The sequence below is a fragment of the Eretmochelys imbricata genome, chromosome 18 (assembly GCF_965152235.1).
Source record: "Eretmochelys imbricata isolate rEreImb1 chromosome 18, rEreImb1.hap1, whole genome shotgun sequence".
In the NCBI taxonomy this organism is placed as follows: domain Eukaryota; kingdom Metazoa; phylum Chordata; order Testudines; family Cheloniidae; genus Eretmochelys; species Eretmochelys imbricata.
This window is the reverse complement of record NC_135589.1, coordinates 16,543,705-16,560,864: the sequence shown is the minus strand read 5'-3', so window position 1 is coordinate 16,560,864 and position 17,160 is coordinate 16,543,705. Positions and strand designations below refer to the sequence as shown.

The 17,160-nt window shown below is 46.8% G+C and overlaps 1 protein-coding gene across 3 annotated transcripts in view; it reads left to right on the top strand.

Annotated features, from left to right (window-relative positions):
* The first annotated feature begins 270 nt into the window (after nucleotides 1-270).
* DVL1 (dishevelled segment polarity protein 1) overlaps nucleotides 271-17,160 on the top strand; it is a 174,411-nt gene continuing 157,521 nt past the window's right edge. For all 3 annotated transcript variants that reach the window (XM_077837159.1, XM_077837158.1, XM_077837160.1), the window contains exon 1: nucleotides 271-440. In XM_077837159.1, the coding sequence (XP_077693285.1) occupies nucleotides 271-440 (170 nt within the window). The remainder of the gene's footprint in view (nucleotides 441-17,160) is intronic.

The following is a 17,160-nucleotide window of genomic DNA, read 5'->3' as shown; positions in this document are numbered from 1 at the left end:
GCGGGGATGCGGGCCGGGCTGGGCACCGCGTGCATTTCTCCCGTTGGGCAGCTAGAGAGCGGTGCAGGGAATGAAATCCCCGGTGCAATAGCCAGGAGCCGAGCTCTCCCTTCCTGTTGGCAGCCGCGCCGGACCGGGGCTTGGGAAACCCGGTGAGTGGGTGACGGGCAGCTCCGACCCGGGCTGGACCTGCCCCCGCCCCCCCCTGCCCCCGCCCCTGGACTGCCCACCCCCCCACCCCGTGTTCCCCTCCCCCCCCACCTCTCTCCCATGGCGGAGACTAAAATCATCTACCACATCGACGAGGAGGAGACCCCCTACCTGGTGAAGCTGCCCGTCCCCCCGGAGAAAGTCACGCTGACAGATTTTAAAAATGTCCTCAGCAACCGGCCTGTGCACAGCTACAAATTCTTCTTCAAGTCCATGGACCAGGATTTCGGGTGAGTGTGCGTGAGTGTGACTCGGTGAGTGTGTATACCCCCCCACCCCCTCTCCGAGCCCTAGTGATTCTAGGCACTCCCTAAAACGGCGGGGGGGGGGCCGAATACTTGTGCTCCCCCCCCCCGCTGTCAGCTGCGATGGGCTTTAAACCCCCCCCCCCCCCCGCCCGGGAGCAGCCCAGCCGAGAGCACCTGTTCCCCGCGCCGGGGTGCAAAGCTCGCCTGGGTGGGGGTGAAACTTTCCACGCGTGGGAGGGGGAAGGGTCCGAGGAGCGTGCGTTTGATTTTGGTGGGGGGGGGGGGGAATGGAGCAAACGCCCCCAAGGGCTGGTAGATGTGGGGCGTAGAGAGCAGCCCCCCACCCCAGCAGCTGTGGCTGGGTGGAGGGGGGCTGGGATCGCGCTGGGGTGGGTTGCGCCCCTTTACACGGGGATGGGAGGGGAAGGGCGCGGAGGCTGCCTGTGGGTGCGGGGGGGGATGTTGCCCTTCAAGGGGTGCCCGGGGAGGGGGCTGGGGCAGCGCTAGAGCCAGCGGGGCTGGTGACCCCACCCCAGCGGGCTGGTTAGCGCTGTGTGGGTGGGGGGGGGTCCCCCCGCGCCTTGACACCCCCGCTGGCTGGGGGGGGGGGGGGGTCCTGGCACCGCCGCGCCGGCTTCGCGCTAGGCCCGGGCAGCCGCCGCAGGGACCGGGGGAGGCAGCTACTAACATGGCGGCCCGGGCTGGGGAGGCGGCGGGGCCTGGGGGGGGGCGGCATGGGGGCAGGTTCTTCTCCCCCCCCCCCGCGCCAATTACCCAGCGGGGGGGGCGGCATGGGGGCAGGTTCCTTCCTCCCTCCCCCCCCCGCGCCAATTACCCAGCGGGGGGGCGGCGTGGGGGCAGGTTCCTCTCCCTCCCCCCCCGCGCCAATTACCCAGCGAGGGGGGGCGGCATGGGGGCAGGTTCCTCCCCTCCCCCCCCGCGCCAATTACCCAGCGGGGGGGCGGCATGGGGGCAGGTTCCTTCCCCCCCCCCCCGCGCCAATTACCCAGCCGGGGGGCGGCATGGGGGCAGGTTCCTTCCCCCCCCCGCGCCAATTATCCAGCGGGGGGGGGCGACATGAGGGCAGCTTCTCCCTTCCTGCCCCCAGGGGCACTCATCCAAGCACCTGGTGTAAGGATCCTGCCCCTCCCTCCCCTCATGACTGTGCCCCGGCAGCAGGGGGACAGGGCATCTCCCAGTGCCAAGGTCTGGGGGCAATTCCCGCCTCGATACCCAGGCACAAGAGGGCAAGGGAAGGGCCTTATCCCATTACCCAAGCTGGACCCACAGGGAGACCGGTTCATATCCTTTCCCATATGCAGGCATCTGCCTCTGGTAGACTGGGCCAAGGGCCTTTCTCCTCCTCTGCCAGGCGGCTGCCTCCCAGACAGCCACCTGTGGGGAAATGGGAGAAATTCCATTCCCCAGTGCCCAGCTAATCACCCAGACAGAGAGGCAAATACTCTGCCCTGGCACTAGCCATGGGGAGTTGGGTAACTGACTGGTTTCCCGCTGAGCAACCCCTCTGCTGTTCTCCGCACACGGAGCGTCTCTGCTCTCCTGTAACCCTGTCCCATCTGCTTACACATCTGGTTTGGATAGTCTTCAGGACACCCCAGTAATATAGTGTAAAGGATCTGACCACGAATATGCTAACGGATGTATTCAAAGGGACTTCCACTCTTGCAAGTGGAAAAGCACCTTTGCGCACACCCATCAGGTAGCTGTTTGCTCTCGGAAGTGATCGTTTTCACCCCGAGAGTATGTGGAACGTATAAAAGCCGATGAAGGCGAGGGGCCAGATTTTCAAAAGTCCTCAGCCTCCACTATTAAGGCCGGATTTCCAATGGGATCTGTTGGGTGCTGGACACACTTCTGGCCCAGCGTTCCTAAATGCTAGCTTTCCCGCACAAAAGGGGGGTTTGTACACTTCAATTTGTTGGCATTCATGTTAAAAAAAAAAAAAAAAAAAAAAAAAAAAGTCCAATGCCCTTTGACAGTTTGTCATAAATCAGCTTTCACAGTGTAGTAATCCCTCTGTAATACACAGCTGCACTTTTTGATGTTGGATATTTGTATCTGCATCTATCACTGGCAAGGCATCTCTGCATTTCTAGATTGCTTGTGGAAGAGGCTAGATGAAACCTTTGTCGAAAAGTAACATGATCTAATGTCTGTAGCATCACTAGCATAATAAGTATATGAATATAGTGCCTAGTATCTAAAATGACTCTGTTGGTAATATTCACATCATCTTAAAATGATATTCTCTTTATTGCTTCTTGAAAGCTTGAACCCTGAAGCTTGTTTCTCCAATTGTTTCTCCATCCACACTGGAATATGCTTCCATGCTGAAGGGTATTTCTTATGTGGTAGATTGTTTGTTTATATTGGTTTGTTACTGAGCTGCTCGTGCACTGATTTATTTATTTCCTAGAATTTGGAAACATTTATTTAGAAAAAAGTACATAAAGAATTAATTTCAAAACAAACACACGGGGACGTGTGAAATGGTCCAGATGTTAGATCAGCCAGTTTGGGCCTTCTGAAGTACTTCCTTTTTAATAGCACAGTTGAGTACAAGTTAAAAATATGTATATCATGTCAGACAAGCATAAACTGTGCCTGTCCCTTAAACTTACATTTTTCTTCATGGACCCTTAACTGAAGGGTGCTGCAATATTGTGGGATAGCCTTAAAATGCCAGCTCTTAGGATGTGTGATCCCTCCTCAGTAAAACCGGGCTGGATTCTGAGTTTGTTGGGACTGCAGGTAAAGTCACTCATGTGGTGCTGTCCTTGCTCTTTGTCCAGGTGAAGAAAATCCTGTGCAGGATTCTTGTTTATTTCAGTTCCCTTCCTGACTGGCTTTTCATCTCTACCCAGTCCACTTGCCTGCTCGTGGAAAATGGAGTTGGCATAAGAGTGGAGAGTTGCAAATGTACAGTCGAGTTTTGGATTTGTCAAATTAGTGTCCCTTTAGTCACAATATTCTCCAATACAAATATACGATACAGTTGATGCTTTGTAAAAGTGACGTGTGTGTTGGGGGGAGAATGGCTGCAGTTAAGTTGTCTGTGCTGCCAGTGAAGTGTGGAACCGCTGCTTGGTCATAGCAGCGGAACCTTGCATCATACCGTGGCAAACACGAGGGTGTTTGGTTGAGGCCATTGTCTTAGAGAGGTTTCAGAGTAGCAGCCGTGTTAGTCTGTATTTGCAAAAAGAAAAAGGAGGACTTGTGGCACCTTAGAGACTAACCAATTTATTTGAGCGTGAGCTGTAGCTCACGAAAGCTTATGCTCAAATAAATTGGTTAGTCTCTAAGGTGCCACAAGTCCTCCTTTTTCTTCTTGTCTTAGAGAGTGTCCTAGTGATCTTGTAATATGGAACTGGAAAGGTTTTGCTTTTCCAAGTAGCAAAGCTACAAGTTTGTGAATGGGATTCTCCCAGACATTAACACCACCAGCTTAAACGATAAGGTGATAACATGAACCAAGATATGCTGAGCAAATTCAAGCTAAAGGTCATACTTGGTCTCTAGCTGCTGCTGCTGCCGCCTTGTATTAAACTGGGAGGAGTGGTAGATACGCTGGAGGGGAGGGATAGGATACAGAAGGACCTAGACAAATTGGAGGATTGGGCCAAAAGAAATCTGATGAGGTTCAATAAGGATAAGTGCAGGGTCCTGCACTTAGGATGGAAGAATCCAATGCACCGCTACAGACTAGGGACCGAATGGCTAGGCAGCAGTTCTGCGGAAAAGGACCTAGGGGTGACAGTGGACGAGAAGCTGGATATGAGTCAGCAGTGTGCCCTTGTTGCCAAGAAGGCCAATGGCATTTTGGGATGTATAAGTAGGGGCATAGCGAGCAGATCGAGGGACGTGATCGTTCCCCTCTATTCGACATTGGTGAGGCCTCCTCTGGAGTACTGTGTCCAGTTTTGGGCCCCACACTACAAGAAGGATGTGGATAAATTGGAGAGAGTCCAGCGAAGGGCAACAAAAATGATTAGGGGTCTAGAACACATGACATGAGGAGAGGCTGAGGGAGCTGGGATTGTTTAGCCTGCAGAAGAGAAGAATGAGGGGGGATTTGATAGCTGCTTTCAACTACCTGAAAGGGGGTTCCAAAGAGGATGGCTCTAGACTGTTCTCAATGGTAGCAGATGACAGAACGAGGAGTAATGGTCTCAAGTTGCAGTGGGGGAGGTTTAGATTGGATATTAGGAAAAACTTTTTCACTAAGAGGGTGGTGAAACACTGGAATGCGTTACCTAGAGAGGTGGTAGAATCTCCTTCCTTAGAGGTTTTTAAGGTCAGGCTTGACAAAGCCCTGGCTGGGATGATTTAACTGGGAATTGGTCGTGCTTCAAGCAGGGGGTTGGACTAGATGACCTTCTGGGGTCCCTTCCAACCCTGATATTCTATGATTCTATGTATATGTAGCACATAAAATGAAATGTGATTCCATTGCCGCTCAGGTGCGGTACCTGGCACGCCACCTTTTGAGGTGCCTGTGTGCAGATGTGTGCTGAAAAATTGGCAGTTCCAAGGCGTCTACTATATTCTGCTTCAGGAGCCAGCAGTAAAAGAAAAGCCAGACCCAGACTGTGCGCTGACCTTAAAACTTTCTGACGGGGAAGAGGGTACTTGATCCTAAAGTATAGAACATCCACAACTCCTGTTGACTTCAGTGGGAGTTGTGGATGCTCACTGCATCTGGGGCAGACATTGTGTCTTTCCTCGACTGTACATTCATGGATTGGCACTAGTTTTGTTGCAAGATGGGTCTCTCTAAAAGTCGAAGTTGTTTAAAGGTAAACATCAAAGTTTTTGTGCTCAAACCCCTGTAGAAGTTCCTAAATAATATAGAACAAGATATGACCTCAATCCGTGGCCCTTTGAGGGTAGAAGGGTCTGCCAGCATGTATCTGACTGCAAAATTTGGGCCTGTGTGTAAATTTAAAGGGCGTTTCCTTATCTTTCCTAAGCTTCAGCTCACAATGAATTTCTGTGGCCAAGTTGCAAACCAACATAAAATCAGATCTCTAATGGAAGAGCTGATGTAACATTTAACAGTGCTAACAACACCACAATCACTTGTCTTTTTTTCCTTCTGAGACCACTGGATTTAATCAATTATGGGGTACTGTGAACCTCTAGTGATGCTCCTTTCACCTCCCTTCTTGCTGTAATATATCATCGTCTTAGAGCAGGGCTCATTTCTCCAATCACCGATGGCTTCTCTGCATCATGTTCATCGTGCAGTTGGTGACTGGGGCAGTCAGTGGGGTTTCCTCATGGGGGTGTGCAGGTATATATGTGTATGTATATATAATATTTCATAATCCAGTTCAAAACTGTCTGCCTTGTAATGTCACTACGTGGATTTGCTCCATCCTAACCTACATACCTTCTCTGAACCAAATGTAGAGGTGCTGTGTCCCTTCGACTCCATTCCACTTGGACCCAATGAGCCCATTTCTGGTCGAGGGATGGCATGGGTGTGTAAACTATATATGTTGGTCTATAGGGTTCAGTCTAAAGCCCTGATCCTGCAAACACTGATGCACACGCTTAACTATATGCATGTGTGTAGACCCTCTGACTTCAATGGGACTGCTCATATGTCAGCTCATGGCCAACGTCCGTAAATCCTAGGTGTCATGGGACTTCTTTGTTGTGGGGGCTGAAAGGTGTAAGTTACAGCAATGTAGCCTCTCCTCTGACTTTGTTCCTGTCCCCAGTCCATTAGCACCAGCCTCCTCTTTATCCCACCCCTCAGCAGAGTTGGTGCAAGAACCTTCTGTGCAGCTCCTATCCTCTGGAACAGCTTTGCTCTGTTCCTCCACTTTATCTTCTCCTCCTCCCCACCCCCAGCTTTCAAATTTCCCATGAAAACAAGTTTGTTTCTCCTTTCTGTGTACCTCTGTTTCTCTCTCACCCTGCTGTGATGATTCCACTCTCTAACTGTGGTGGTTAACTTTGTAAAGCATTTCAGGATACAGTCTGTATGAATGGCTAAAGACTAGAGCTGTGTTGTGTTGTAGATGCACCAGAGTAGGAAGCTATTGGCGCAGTAAGGCTAGTGTCTGCTCCTGTTTGGGGCTAGCGTCTCTCCTAAGCCAATATGTGATCAATCAGCCTTGTCTACTGGTCCTGCTAAACTTTTATTGCTTCCTTTATAAACAATTACGTATGGAAAGCAGAGGGAATTGGAGAACCAATTTGCGTTTTGGCTGTCAGGACAAAGTATTAACAGTAAATACGGGTTTGTGTTTCTATAATCTTGTATCCTGAAGGGTGCATTTTTTTTCTATAGCAAGCAATTTCTATACCTACAATTTCCAGTAACAATCAAAAGAATTGTCTGATTTCCTCTGAACATCCCTGAAAATGTTCCCTGAGGAATTTTTTTTTCTGTTCTGTAAGAGGTACTTAAATTTCATTTAAAACTGAAACGTTACTGTCGTTGAGAGTTCTCTCGCTCTAGACTTCTGTTCTTGGCATTGCTGCTCAATGGCCATGCAGAGCTATAATTTGGCAAGTTGACTGCTTGGCAGGGCAGTTTATAAATCCCAATATGGAGTGAAAAATAGTTCTTGTGTTAGGAAGGCAAATGTTTTCGTGCAGAAGTGGAGCCTTCTTCCGAAGCCAGCGATCAGGAACTGACTCTGCAATATTGCACATGTTGTTGTAATTATGGCCCAGCCTTTCCTGGATTCTGAAATAATGTAATAAATAACAGAAATAATGTATACAGTGAATTGTTTCCAACTCGGAATGACCAGGGTTATTTAGGGCAGAGAGAAGTGGCGTTAGAACAGGGGCAAAGCCATGCCTTGCTGCACAGTCTGTTTCACGTATCTATGCTGAGTGTTTGGCCAGCATTCAGCATACTGGTCGGAAAGCATGGCAGAGGAGGGTCTAGGGATCTTTGATTTAGTTAGGGCTCAATTTACTAATGCACAAAGTACTTAATGTTACAGCCTCAGCCAGCTAAGGTAGTGTAAACCTTAGTGATGCACAGGTATGATACAGAACAACTTAACATCACTTGAAGTCTGCATATATCGGGCTCATAGTAAATGTTGTGTCTCCTACTCCATCTTCCATGCATGATGACCTCTGCACCCACTTGTGGGGGCATGGATTTGTCTGTACTTTGAAAGGACAGTACTTTCCTGCTACTTTCATATCTATAGCTCACAATAACATATGAATGCAAATATTGCCTTATAGCTGCAAGACATCTTAGAGCTCTTATTTTCTAAAGTAGGGTTGCTGACAACTTCCACTCCCTTTGGAGTCAGTGGGAGGTGAGGGTGTTCAGAGCACTGCAGGGTCAGGCCTTCGGATATGACGATGTGTCCACCAAAAATGAGTCTCTAAAAAGCTGCTCCTCAGGGCCTGTGTCTGTTTGCTGAAGAGCAGTGTCACCTGGTTTGGTGTTTTACAGGAACTGATCTTCTTCCCCCGCCCCACCCCCCGCCTTTCCTAGTAAGTGACAATAGGTCACTTCCTATCCATTGGAATAGTGTTGACTCTGAGGTTATTATGCCCATGTGTCCTTGTAGTCCTTTGTCTAATGCAACTTCCCTGACTTTCTTTTTGCAATTACTAATTTGAATAAACACACTTAATTAAAAATTCTCTAATGTAGTCAAAGGGAACCACTTTTTTAAAATTTAAACTCTGATGGTTGCACAGATCTTACAGCTCAGGATCCGGCTTATTCACATGGAGCATCCATAATATTAGATGAGCCCACATATTTCCAACTTGTCTCCTTTGTAAGGAAAAGCTTTGGAAAAAAACTAGTGATTTATTACACTGTAGAACGCTGTCCAATAATGTGTGGTTTAGATCTGGAAACCACGAAAGCAATAAACTCAAAGATAAAGCAATTAATTACAGGACTGCTTGTAACGTTATCATCCTAAGATAAATGTATGGTAGCACATGTTGAGATTTCATTATATCCATCCCCTTGCTAGCTAGCACAGGACACTGCAAGACAGGATTGTTGCTGGCAAGAGAGGTACAGAGGAAGAACTATTCAATCTACAACGTGTAACCTGGGCCAAGTCCCAAGGTTTATAGTGATGAATGTGCCCCGTGCTCCAATGGGTCTGCCCTATTGTTCATTTCCTAGCTGTTTAACCAATATGGCAGTGGGGTTGGAACCGCTGATTGTCTTCCTGTCCTCTAATGGCGATACTGAGGGGCAAACCTTTTCTGTCAAGGACCTGCTGCTCTGCAATCCTCTCGCCCAGTGTACAAGAAACCAGAATATGCCTGAGTTCTAATCCCATTTTTGACTATGACTCAATCTATGGCACAGGGCAAGTCATCAAAACCCTGATTCAGCAGATCACTTAAGTACGTGCTTAATTCTTCGCACGTGGGCTGCGATTTTCAAAGGGGTCAAAGGAAATGAGTTGGCCTATTGAAAGTCAATGTGGGGTGGATGCTTTTTACTCCTTGAGGCCACTTTGAGAATCCTAGCTATGGTCCTCTCCCACTGACTTTGTGAGACTTCAGCATGTGCTTACGTGCTTTGCCGGGCCGGGATGGAGTTAGGCATGTGGGTAATCTTAAGAACATGCTGAATTGGAGCCGCAAGGCCAAGTTTCCAAAGTAGCTGGGCGCCTGCTGCTCCCACCGCCTTCAAGGGAGCAGACGGTGCTCAGCACTTCTCAAATCAAGCCCTTAATATCTCTTCCTCAGTTTCCCCATGAATGATATTTACCTACCTCCACAGCTTGAGGTAGTTATGACCTTATTGTGAACATAAATAGTTATGACCTTATTGTGAACAAATCAATGAAGAAACATTGATCTACAGCAGCTGAGAATCTGGCCCATTAGTTTGTAGACCTCATCAGACCAAAATGAATGGATGAATTTTTAATCCCTCCAGACAACCTTGTTTAGCCAATTCTTATTAGAATTGTAGTGCAACATCTAACTCAACTAGTATTGAAAAGAAGAGGAGTTTAATATCATTCACACAACTCAATACCTGTTAGGATTGTGAAGCTTATTCTCCAGCAATGGAAAAATCTGTCCAGATTGCAAATAGATTACTTGGTACATTCCTTACTCGAATCTAAGCGAGTTTGTATTCTAACCTAACAGGTTAGGAACCCTTCTTAATACATAAAATCCCCAATGTTTTCATAAACTAGATGAATAAGGGAACAGTAGATAGCTCTCGACTGCAAGTTTAAGCCTTGATCTTCCAGCTTTTAGCCAAGTACAGACTGTTGACCCTGTGCAGAAGCCCTACTTCAGTTAAACTCCACATGGGCACAGCAGTCCACTCAGGCACAAGGAGTTTCAGGCTTGGGGCCTTAAATGGTAATATCGCCATGCAACAAAGCTGCCTGCAAAGAGTTACAAAGGGATCTCACAAAACTGGGTGACTGGGCAACAAAAATGGCAGATGAAATTCAATGGTGATAAATGCAAAGTAATGCACATTGGAAAACATAATCCAAACTATACATAAAAATAATGGGGTCTAAATTAGCTGTTACCACTCAAGAAAGAGAGCTTGTGGATAGACCTCTGAGAACATCTACTCAACATGCAGAGGCAGTCCAAAAAGCTAACAGACTGTTAGGAACCATTAGGAAAGGGATAGAAAATAAGACAGGAAAATATAAAAATGCCACTCTACAAATCCATGGTATGCCCATACCTTGAATACTACGTGCAGTTCTGGTTGCCCCATCTCAAAAAAGGTACATTAGAACTGGAAAAGGTCCAGAGAAGGGCAGCAAAAATGATTAGGGGTGTGGAACAGCTTCCCTGCAAGGAGAGATTAATAAAGACTGGGACTGCTCAACTTGGAAGAGAGACGACTGATGTGGTGAGGGTGACTAGGGAAGTGTCATTTGCTCCTTCACATAACACATGAACCAAGGGTCACCCAATGAAATGAACGGCAGCAGGTTTAAAACCAACACAAGGCAGTATTTCTTCACACAGTGCACAGTCAACCTGTGGAGCCCACTTCCAGGGGAGGTTGTGAAGGGCAAAAGTAAACTGGGTTCAAAAAAGAATGAGACGAAATTTATGGAGCATAGGTCCATCAATGGCAATTAGCCAAGATGGTCAAAGCCTAAGTCTTTGACTGCCAGAAACTGGGACTGGATGACAGAAGATGGATCTTTTGATAATTGCCCTGTTCTGTTCACTCCCTCTCCAGCATCTGGTATTGGCCACTGTTGCAAGACAGGATAGTGGGCTAGATGGACCATTGGTCTGACCCAGTATAGCCATTCTTATGGTCTTATACAAATTAGTTGGCCTCTCTCTTGTAAATGCCTAATAAATATATTCTAGTGCAAATATCTCTTTCAAGTGGTACATGTGTTCGAACAGACGGTGCAACAAATTAGTGACTTCTAAAGTTTTTAGGCCTTATCTACCTGTCTCTCTGCTTGCTCGGACTATTATGTAACTGGTTCTTTTGGCCTACAGACATCAAAGTTGTCTTAAGGTCACGCTCAGCTGTTCCACGTGATGTAAACGTGATGTGGGCTGCTCAAGGAAATGAATGCAGGACACATTACGGTGCTGTGGCAAGGTTTTATAGCCCGTCTCTGTTGGTTGCTCACTTAACTAGCATTGTAGGGAGGGCCCAGAGTGTGAAGAATCTACCAGCAGCAACCATGCTTACTCAGGGCTTGAGTCAAAGCCCAGTGCGATCAATTAGTCTTTCCATTGGTTTCAGTGGGCTTTGAGTCAGCAGTTCCTTAGCTATCAAGTTCATGTTTTGAATTTGCAGTTTGCTGTGAGTACCAAGGGGAACAGGTGTTTTTTAAAGTCAGATCTGCCACTATTTCAATGAGCGGCACCCCCAAAAATGTAGGTAAAACAGGTGGCTGAGTGGCATCTCATGAGACGGGAGAAATTTATCAGAGGCAGGGAAATCTTCCAAAGCCTCGCTTCGATTTGGCGCTGTGATTTTAACTAGTTACTGCACTCAATGGTCGCTAGTAAGACTTCTGTGATTTAGGATGGTGTCTCGACAGCAGTGATTCTCAACCTTTATGAGCCACTCTATCGGTCTGCCAGACGGGGGCCTTGACTGGTTCCATGGAGCAGCCACAGGCTCCTATTCTCCTCAGTGTGCTCCAGCCTGAAATGGAGCTCGGTCTGCTCCAGGTCCTCATGCAAGAAGTTGGCAGCTGTCTCAATCCATGGGGAGTTGGAGAGCTCTCAGAACTGAGGGCCATGTGCTGTTCTCAGTCAAACCAGTGTCCTGTGGAGTAACGGAATCACTTAAAGCACCATTTGGGCCTGAATATCTGGGTCAGGCAGCAGTGGGGAGGGAGTTTTTGGCCTTAAGGCAGGGAGGGGAACCTAGGTTAAAAGTCTCACAGGCCTGAAGTACTGATGCCTGGTACTGACCTGGGACTTGAAATCTAGAGTCAATGCCTTGTTCTGCCACTGGCTTCCTATGTGACCTTGGGCAACTCACTTAGGTCCCAGTTCAGCAAGACATTTAAACACACATCTGTGTAAAAAGTTAGACGTGACCAAGTGCTTTGCTGAATTGCTAGGTGTGTGCTGTGCTTAGAGCCTTGTTTGCTGTTTCTAAAATGAGGGCAGTCGTACTTCCCTTCTCCAGCTTTGTCTGTTTAGATGCTGAGCTTCTAGGAGCAATTACTGTCTCTGATTTTTTTTTTTTTTTTTTTTTTTGCACAGAGCCTGCATAAGTGGGACCTTTAATTTTGGCTGGGGGCTGTAGGTACTATTGTCCTGCAAATGCTAAATCATAAAGGTATCTGTACCAATCCCTGGCGCATAGGGCCCAAAGCCTATGTGCTTGTAACTGTACTAGCATACATGTATTTTGCCAGATTCACTCCGATGCTTCTCTATAGCGCAAGTCACGTCTTATTTTAACGGTTCAGCTGTAGTATAATCTAAATACTTAAAACAGCCATTGTTCTTTCTAGTGGCAATAACCTGGATCCTGAGGACAGCCCTGCTCTGAGGGTGGAGTGTTATATTTATTAAAAACTAGCGCTGTGAAAACATGCCAAAGGGATACAGTTAGGTTTGGGCCGCTTCCTGTGGCTAGTGATCTGCTGTGAGACAAGCTAGAAAAACAATTTAGCTACTATTCCTAGAACTAAACCTCCCTCACAACGTGTGTGTGTAGTCAACTATCCTGTATGCAGGTAGCCTTACTATAGCTTTGATTTAAACATGCACGTAGATTGTGCAGCTGTTAAAATTATTAAGTGTCTCTAGGAGTGAGGTTCAGAACACATCTGTGGGCTTACTGCTCCTGTAATGAATAAATTTGTTTGTGAAGTGAGTGGGATTAAATAGGGTTTATTAAAGAATAATTTGTTGAAAGATTATCGTCCTTCTAGTCTGCCAGAGAGAGAGAGAGCAAAGCAGGCTCACCAGGAGGAGATCCATGTCTATGTTTTCAAAATCAACCATAAATAGCATGGGAACAGATTAAAGCTGGGGTTAAGGAATTCATTTACATGCAGGTTTAAAACCTGTAAAGATTGCTGCGGTATACTAGAGATTAATACAGCAGGCTGATTTGACTTGGATTCTGCTTGCCTTTGGGCACGTGCCTGGGGTTTTTGAAAGTAGGCTTGTTCCTGCTTGTCTTTGGGATTCTACTTAAAATGCAGCCGGCAAGTGACACTGTGCACCTTTGCCAGTTATCATTCTGACTGCCAGCTTTGCAGAGTCTCCGATGTTGGAGAACCAAGACATTGCACAGCTCCTTTTGTGTGTGTGGAGTCTGGGTTGCTATGCGATGTACTAGCTAAAACTAATTCGTGGGGAATCCTCTCCACGTGAAACTATCTACAGTGTTAGTCTTTTTTGCAACTGCTATGCTCCTGAAAAAGCCTATGGAAGTTGATGAGGCGGCATAGCTGTAGTGTATAGTTGGAATTTACTTCTTAGCTTGTTCTACATGGTGGTAGCTGCCAGAATGCTCTCCTTGTTCTTCCAGCCTGCATCTTCCTTTGAATCTTGCTGCCTGTGTCCATTCAGCTGCCTTGATAACTGAAATTGCCTCTCCCACATTTTTTCCAGGAGTTGGCATTTCTGCGTGTTTATCCCATTATAGCTGGCTGCACCCTGTGACTACCAGCTCCAAAGGGCAGGGGAGGGGATAACGAGCAATACCGAATGTACAGATACATCGCAGACGGTGCCTTTCTGCCTGCCATGTCACCATAGCGTATTGGTAAATCTGCTGCTGCACATGGCCCAATGAAGAGCAGAACGTGTTGCTGGGTCCTATAAGAGAGGTTAACCCCAGCGAGCTTTGAAATTGAATGCCTGCTTGTGCTCCTGTCAAAGGGATCCTTCATGGCTTGTGGAAACGCTCTTGTGTATAAATGCTCATCGCTAAGCCCAGCCTGTTTCATCAAGTTTTCTTCAAAACCGCGTCCTGCAGGGGTCACAGCGCATTGACGATCTTTAAAGGACCCTGAGGTGCAATGCTGTGAAATATTCTCCATGGGTATGATGCATCCAGTCAAGTGGGTTTGGGGAAATGGTCAGTGTCCCCATGACACACCAATAAATACGTCCAGCAAGGCTTTATGTTCCGTGAAAGTCCCCTTGTTGAGAAAACTAACCCCACTGTTCTTGGGCCGTAAGTATTTCTTAGCTGACTGGATGTGCCCTCTCCCAGAACCATGCAATGTTGAGCCCAACTGTCTGTCTTGCTTTGAGTTGTTTTAACAGGAGCAGTTACAAGTGACCCCTTTCTGGCTATAAGGAAGCTTAATGGGTGCTGAATTGCCCACGTAGCTGGCTCTAAGAGAAACTTTAGAAATGAGGGTGGTGTGGAGTTTTCTTTCCCAACCCCACTAGAGTCATGGGGAGACTCGTGGTGAGAGTTCCTTCTATTCCTTTTTGAAAAAGTCCTCCACATAGTCTTCAAATTCTTCCCCAATCTCTTTGCCTGTAAGCTCCGTTCCCTTTCCTTCTGTCTCCATGGGACTCTTGCTTTAAGTGATTATCACTCTAAAATCATGACGAATTCTGATAATTTCTTTTCTAAAACACCGTCCCCATTCATAACCATGATGGGGGAAATGACAGTATTTCTGCCAGGAGAAAAAACGGCCTCCGTCCGTGCCTCTATGAAGCTGACACTTGCCTTGGAGATTTAATAGACCTCAAGTTAACTTATCCCATACCCTGATCTCCTTCTCACTGCTGTCTTGAATGCCTTGTAATGATTCGTAGGGATTCCTGATTAAGTAATTTAGAATTTCTCCCCAAGGGCCCAGATTGTTAATCTGCCTACATAGATTTACTAGTTAATCTTCTTTATTGCTGCCTTGTTCAGCTTCACCATGGGCAGAATAACCATGTACGGCAATTGCAGCTGTGGCCTGAGACAATGACTATGCTCCAGTGTGGTTACCTGCCTTTGAACTGAAGCCAGCTGAAGTCTCTGTTCCATCACCCTCTGCTTTATAGTTGGCTCAGGATATCAATTCGCCTTTTAAAGGTGACGAGCCTTATTGGATTCATTTCCGTAAGAGGTCCTCGCAACGCTGAGACAGATTCTCCCCAAGTAAATGAGTCCATCACGCTGTCTGAGCTAGGTGAAGGGGAGTGGCTTCATGCCAGTTAGCCTAAATCAAGTTTCAGTACATGGCTCTGTGGGCCCAGGGCTGGGAGCTGATGTGCTCCTGGGGTTCCCAACCTACTTTATCTCCACTTAATCGTACAGCCTGAAAACCTTACCCAAACCTGCCTGTCCACACGTTGTTCTCTGCCCGTAACCTCCCTGCGTGGATCTTGTCTAAGGCTAACTGATATTTTTTTTCCCCCATTAAAACTCTTAAGACCCGCTTGACAAATCTCAGCTCAGATACTCTGATTTCTCCCGATGCCAATACCCACTGTCTTCTCTGGCACTTCTGCTCATATGGAGGGTGCAGAGTTTTGGAAATGAGCTGAGCACAGACTATTGCTTGGTTTTAAAATGCAGAACGTCAGCAGGCCTCTCTTAGAATCCTACAGGGGTGTGTCCTGGGAGCGGGGGTTGTGGAATACTAGAGTATCTCAATGAGTTACGAGCACTAACAGTTTGTTATGAATGCAGCCATAAAAAGAGCCCCGTAGAATTTATTTTGGAGAGGTCATGCTGGCGAAACCTGTATGCTGACGAACAATGTAGGGGTGGTGAAAGGACAAGGAAATGGGGGGTTGGGGGAAAGCCTAGTGTTTACAGTCCCTTCTAGAATATGTAACATGTAATGGATAGGGATCCGGATCTTGCTTCTGTTTCCGGAACTACTTATGTGAGTAAAGCAGGCGTGTTTTTAGTCCATACCGGGCTGATGTTGGTTCGCACTCCATTTTAAATCTTCCTGGGAGGTGCTGTCCTGTGTAATTTTTCTCCGTAAGAAAAATTTCCCATGGACCACAAACCCCATTACATTCAGATCCTGATACAAGTAATTAACGGATCCAAGCTGTGTATTTAGGAACCGCATACTGTACAACTTATGTCAATAACCTGCATCAGCCACATATACCTTGTAAATACATACTTGGGGACTATTTGGTATGAGTGTTGTTGACGTGACATAACACACAGGCCTTGTGGGGGGAGTGTGCGAAACAAGATGTCCACTTGTGCTTGTGGGTTTTCTTAAGTGTGTGCTATTATAACATGCTATAATAGCTCTCTAAGCTGCTCTCATCTGTGCTGAGGGAGAACTCCGGTCTCTGCTTATTGACTCCTTATCCACAAAGTTTTGACACAGGTTTGCAGACCCCCTAGTTTGCAGACCCCCATCACACGGGGGTTATGTTTTGCACCGGCATTCCCCATTGGGACTGCCACTGAATTCGGTAGGAGCCATGTGCTTTGGAGGGTGGAGCTGCGACCCTTGTTGATGATAGTTTAGGGAGTCAATACAGTTACCGCACATGCTATGCACAGAGCACTCGCATTCGGCTCCCAAATGGAAATCGTGTTAGGCACAACAGGCCAGTTCTGTAGTTGTGTAAATCTGGAATAACTCTTTTGACGTTGATGGAGCTACTCTGGATTTTTAACTGAGATCAGAATCTTTCCCTTAGTCACTTTTTAATAACTTACATTTAAAAAAAGGAAGGACTCAGAGACATCTGCCCATGTGATGGCCGAGCAGCCTGAAAAAGTTTGAGTTTCAAAAAACCATCGTCACTTCGTAATGTGTAAGCACAAGTCCCTGCTTAGAGTCCGATCCACTGGCTACTGAAATCCTGATTGAATCAGATCAGGCTCTTACATGGGACCACGAAACTAATTTTACGTTGAACATGTTTAATTTTATTTTAGATTTCTAACCACCTTTTTAGCTTCCCAGCACTGCCATACATTGGTCCTACTACAGGCGTGCTATTGTACGTGCAGAATTTTATATAGAACAGAAACTCAAATTGTGAGGACTCGGGGTAAAATTTTCCCCTAAGTGCCTAAGCTCCTAAGTAATTTTTGAAAGAGATTTAGGAGCTTAATTCACTTAGGTGCTTTTGAAAATGTTCCCATTTATCATACTGAGCTTTGGCTACATTAACCATGTACAATGATATATTTAAATGCATAAATCTACTTGTGGAATTTTTTTATTTTTTTCATTTTTTATGTCAGGGTGGGGGATGAGGGGGGAACTGTTTGGTGGGGTGGGGGGGG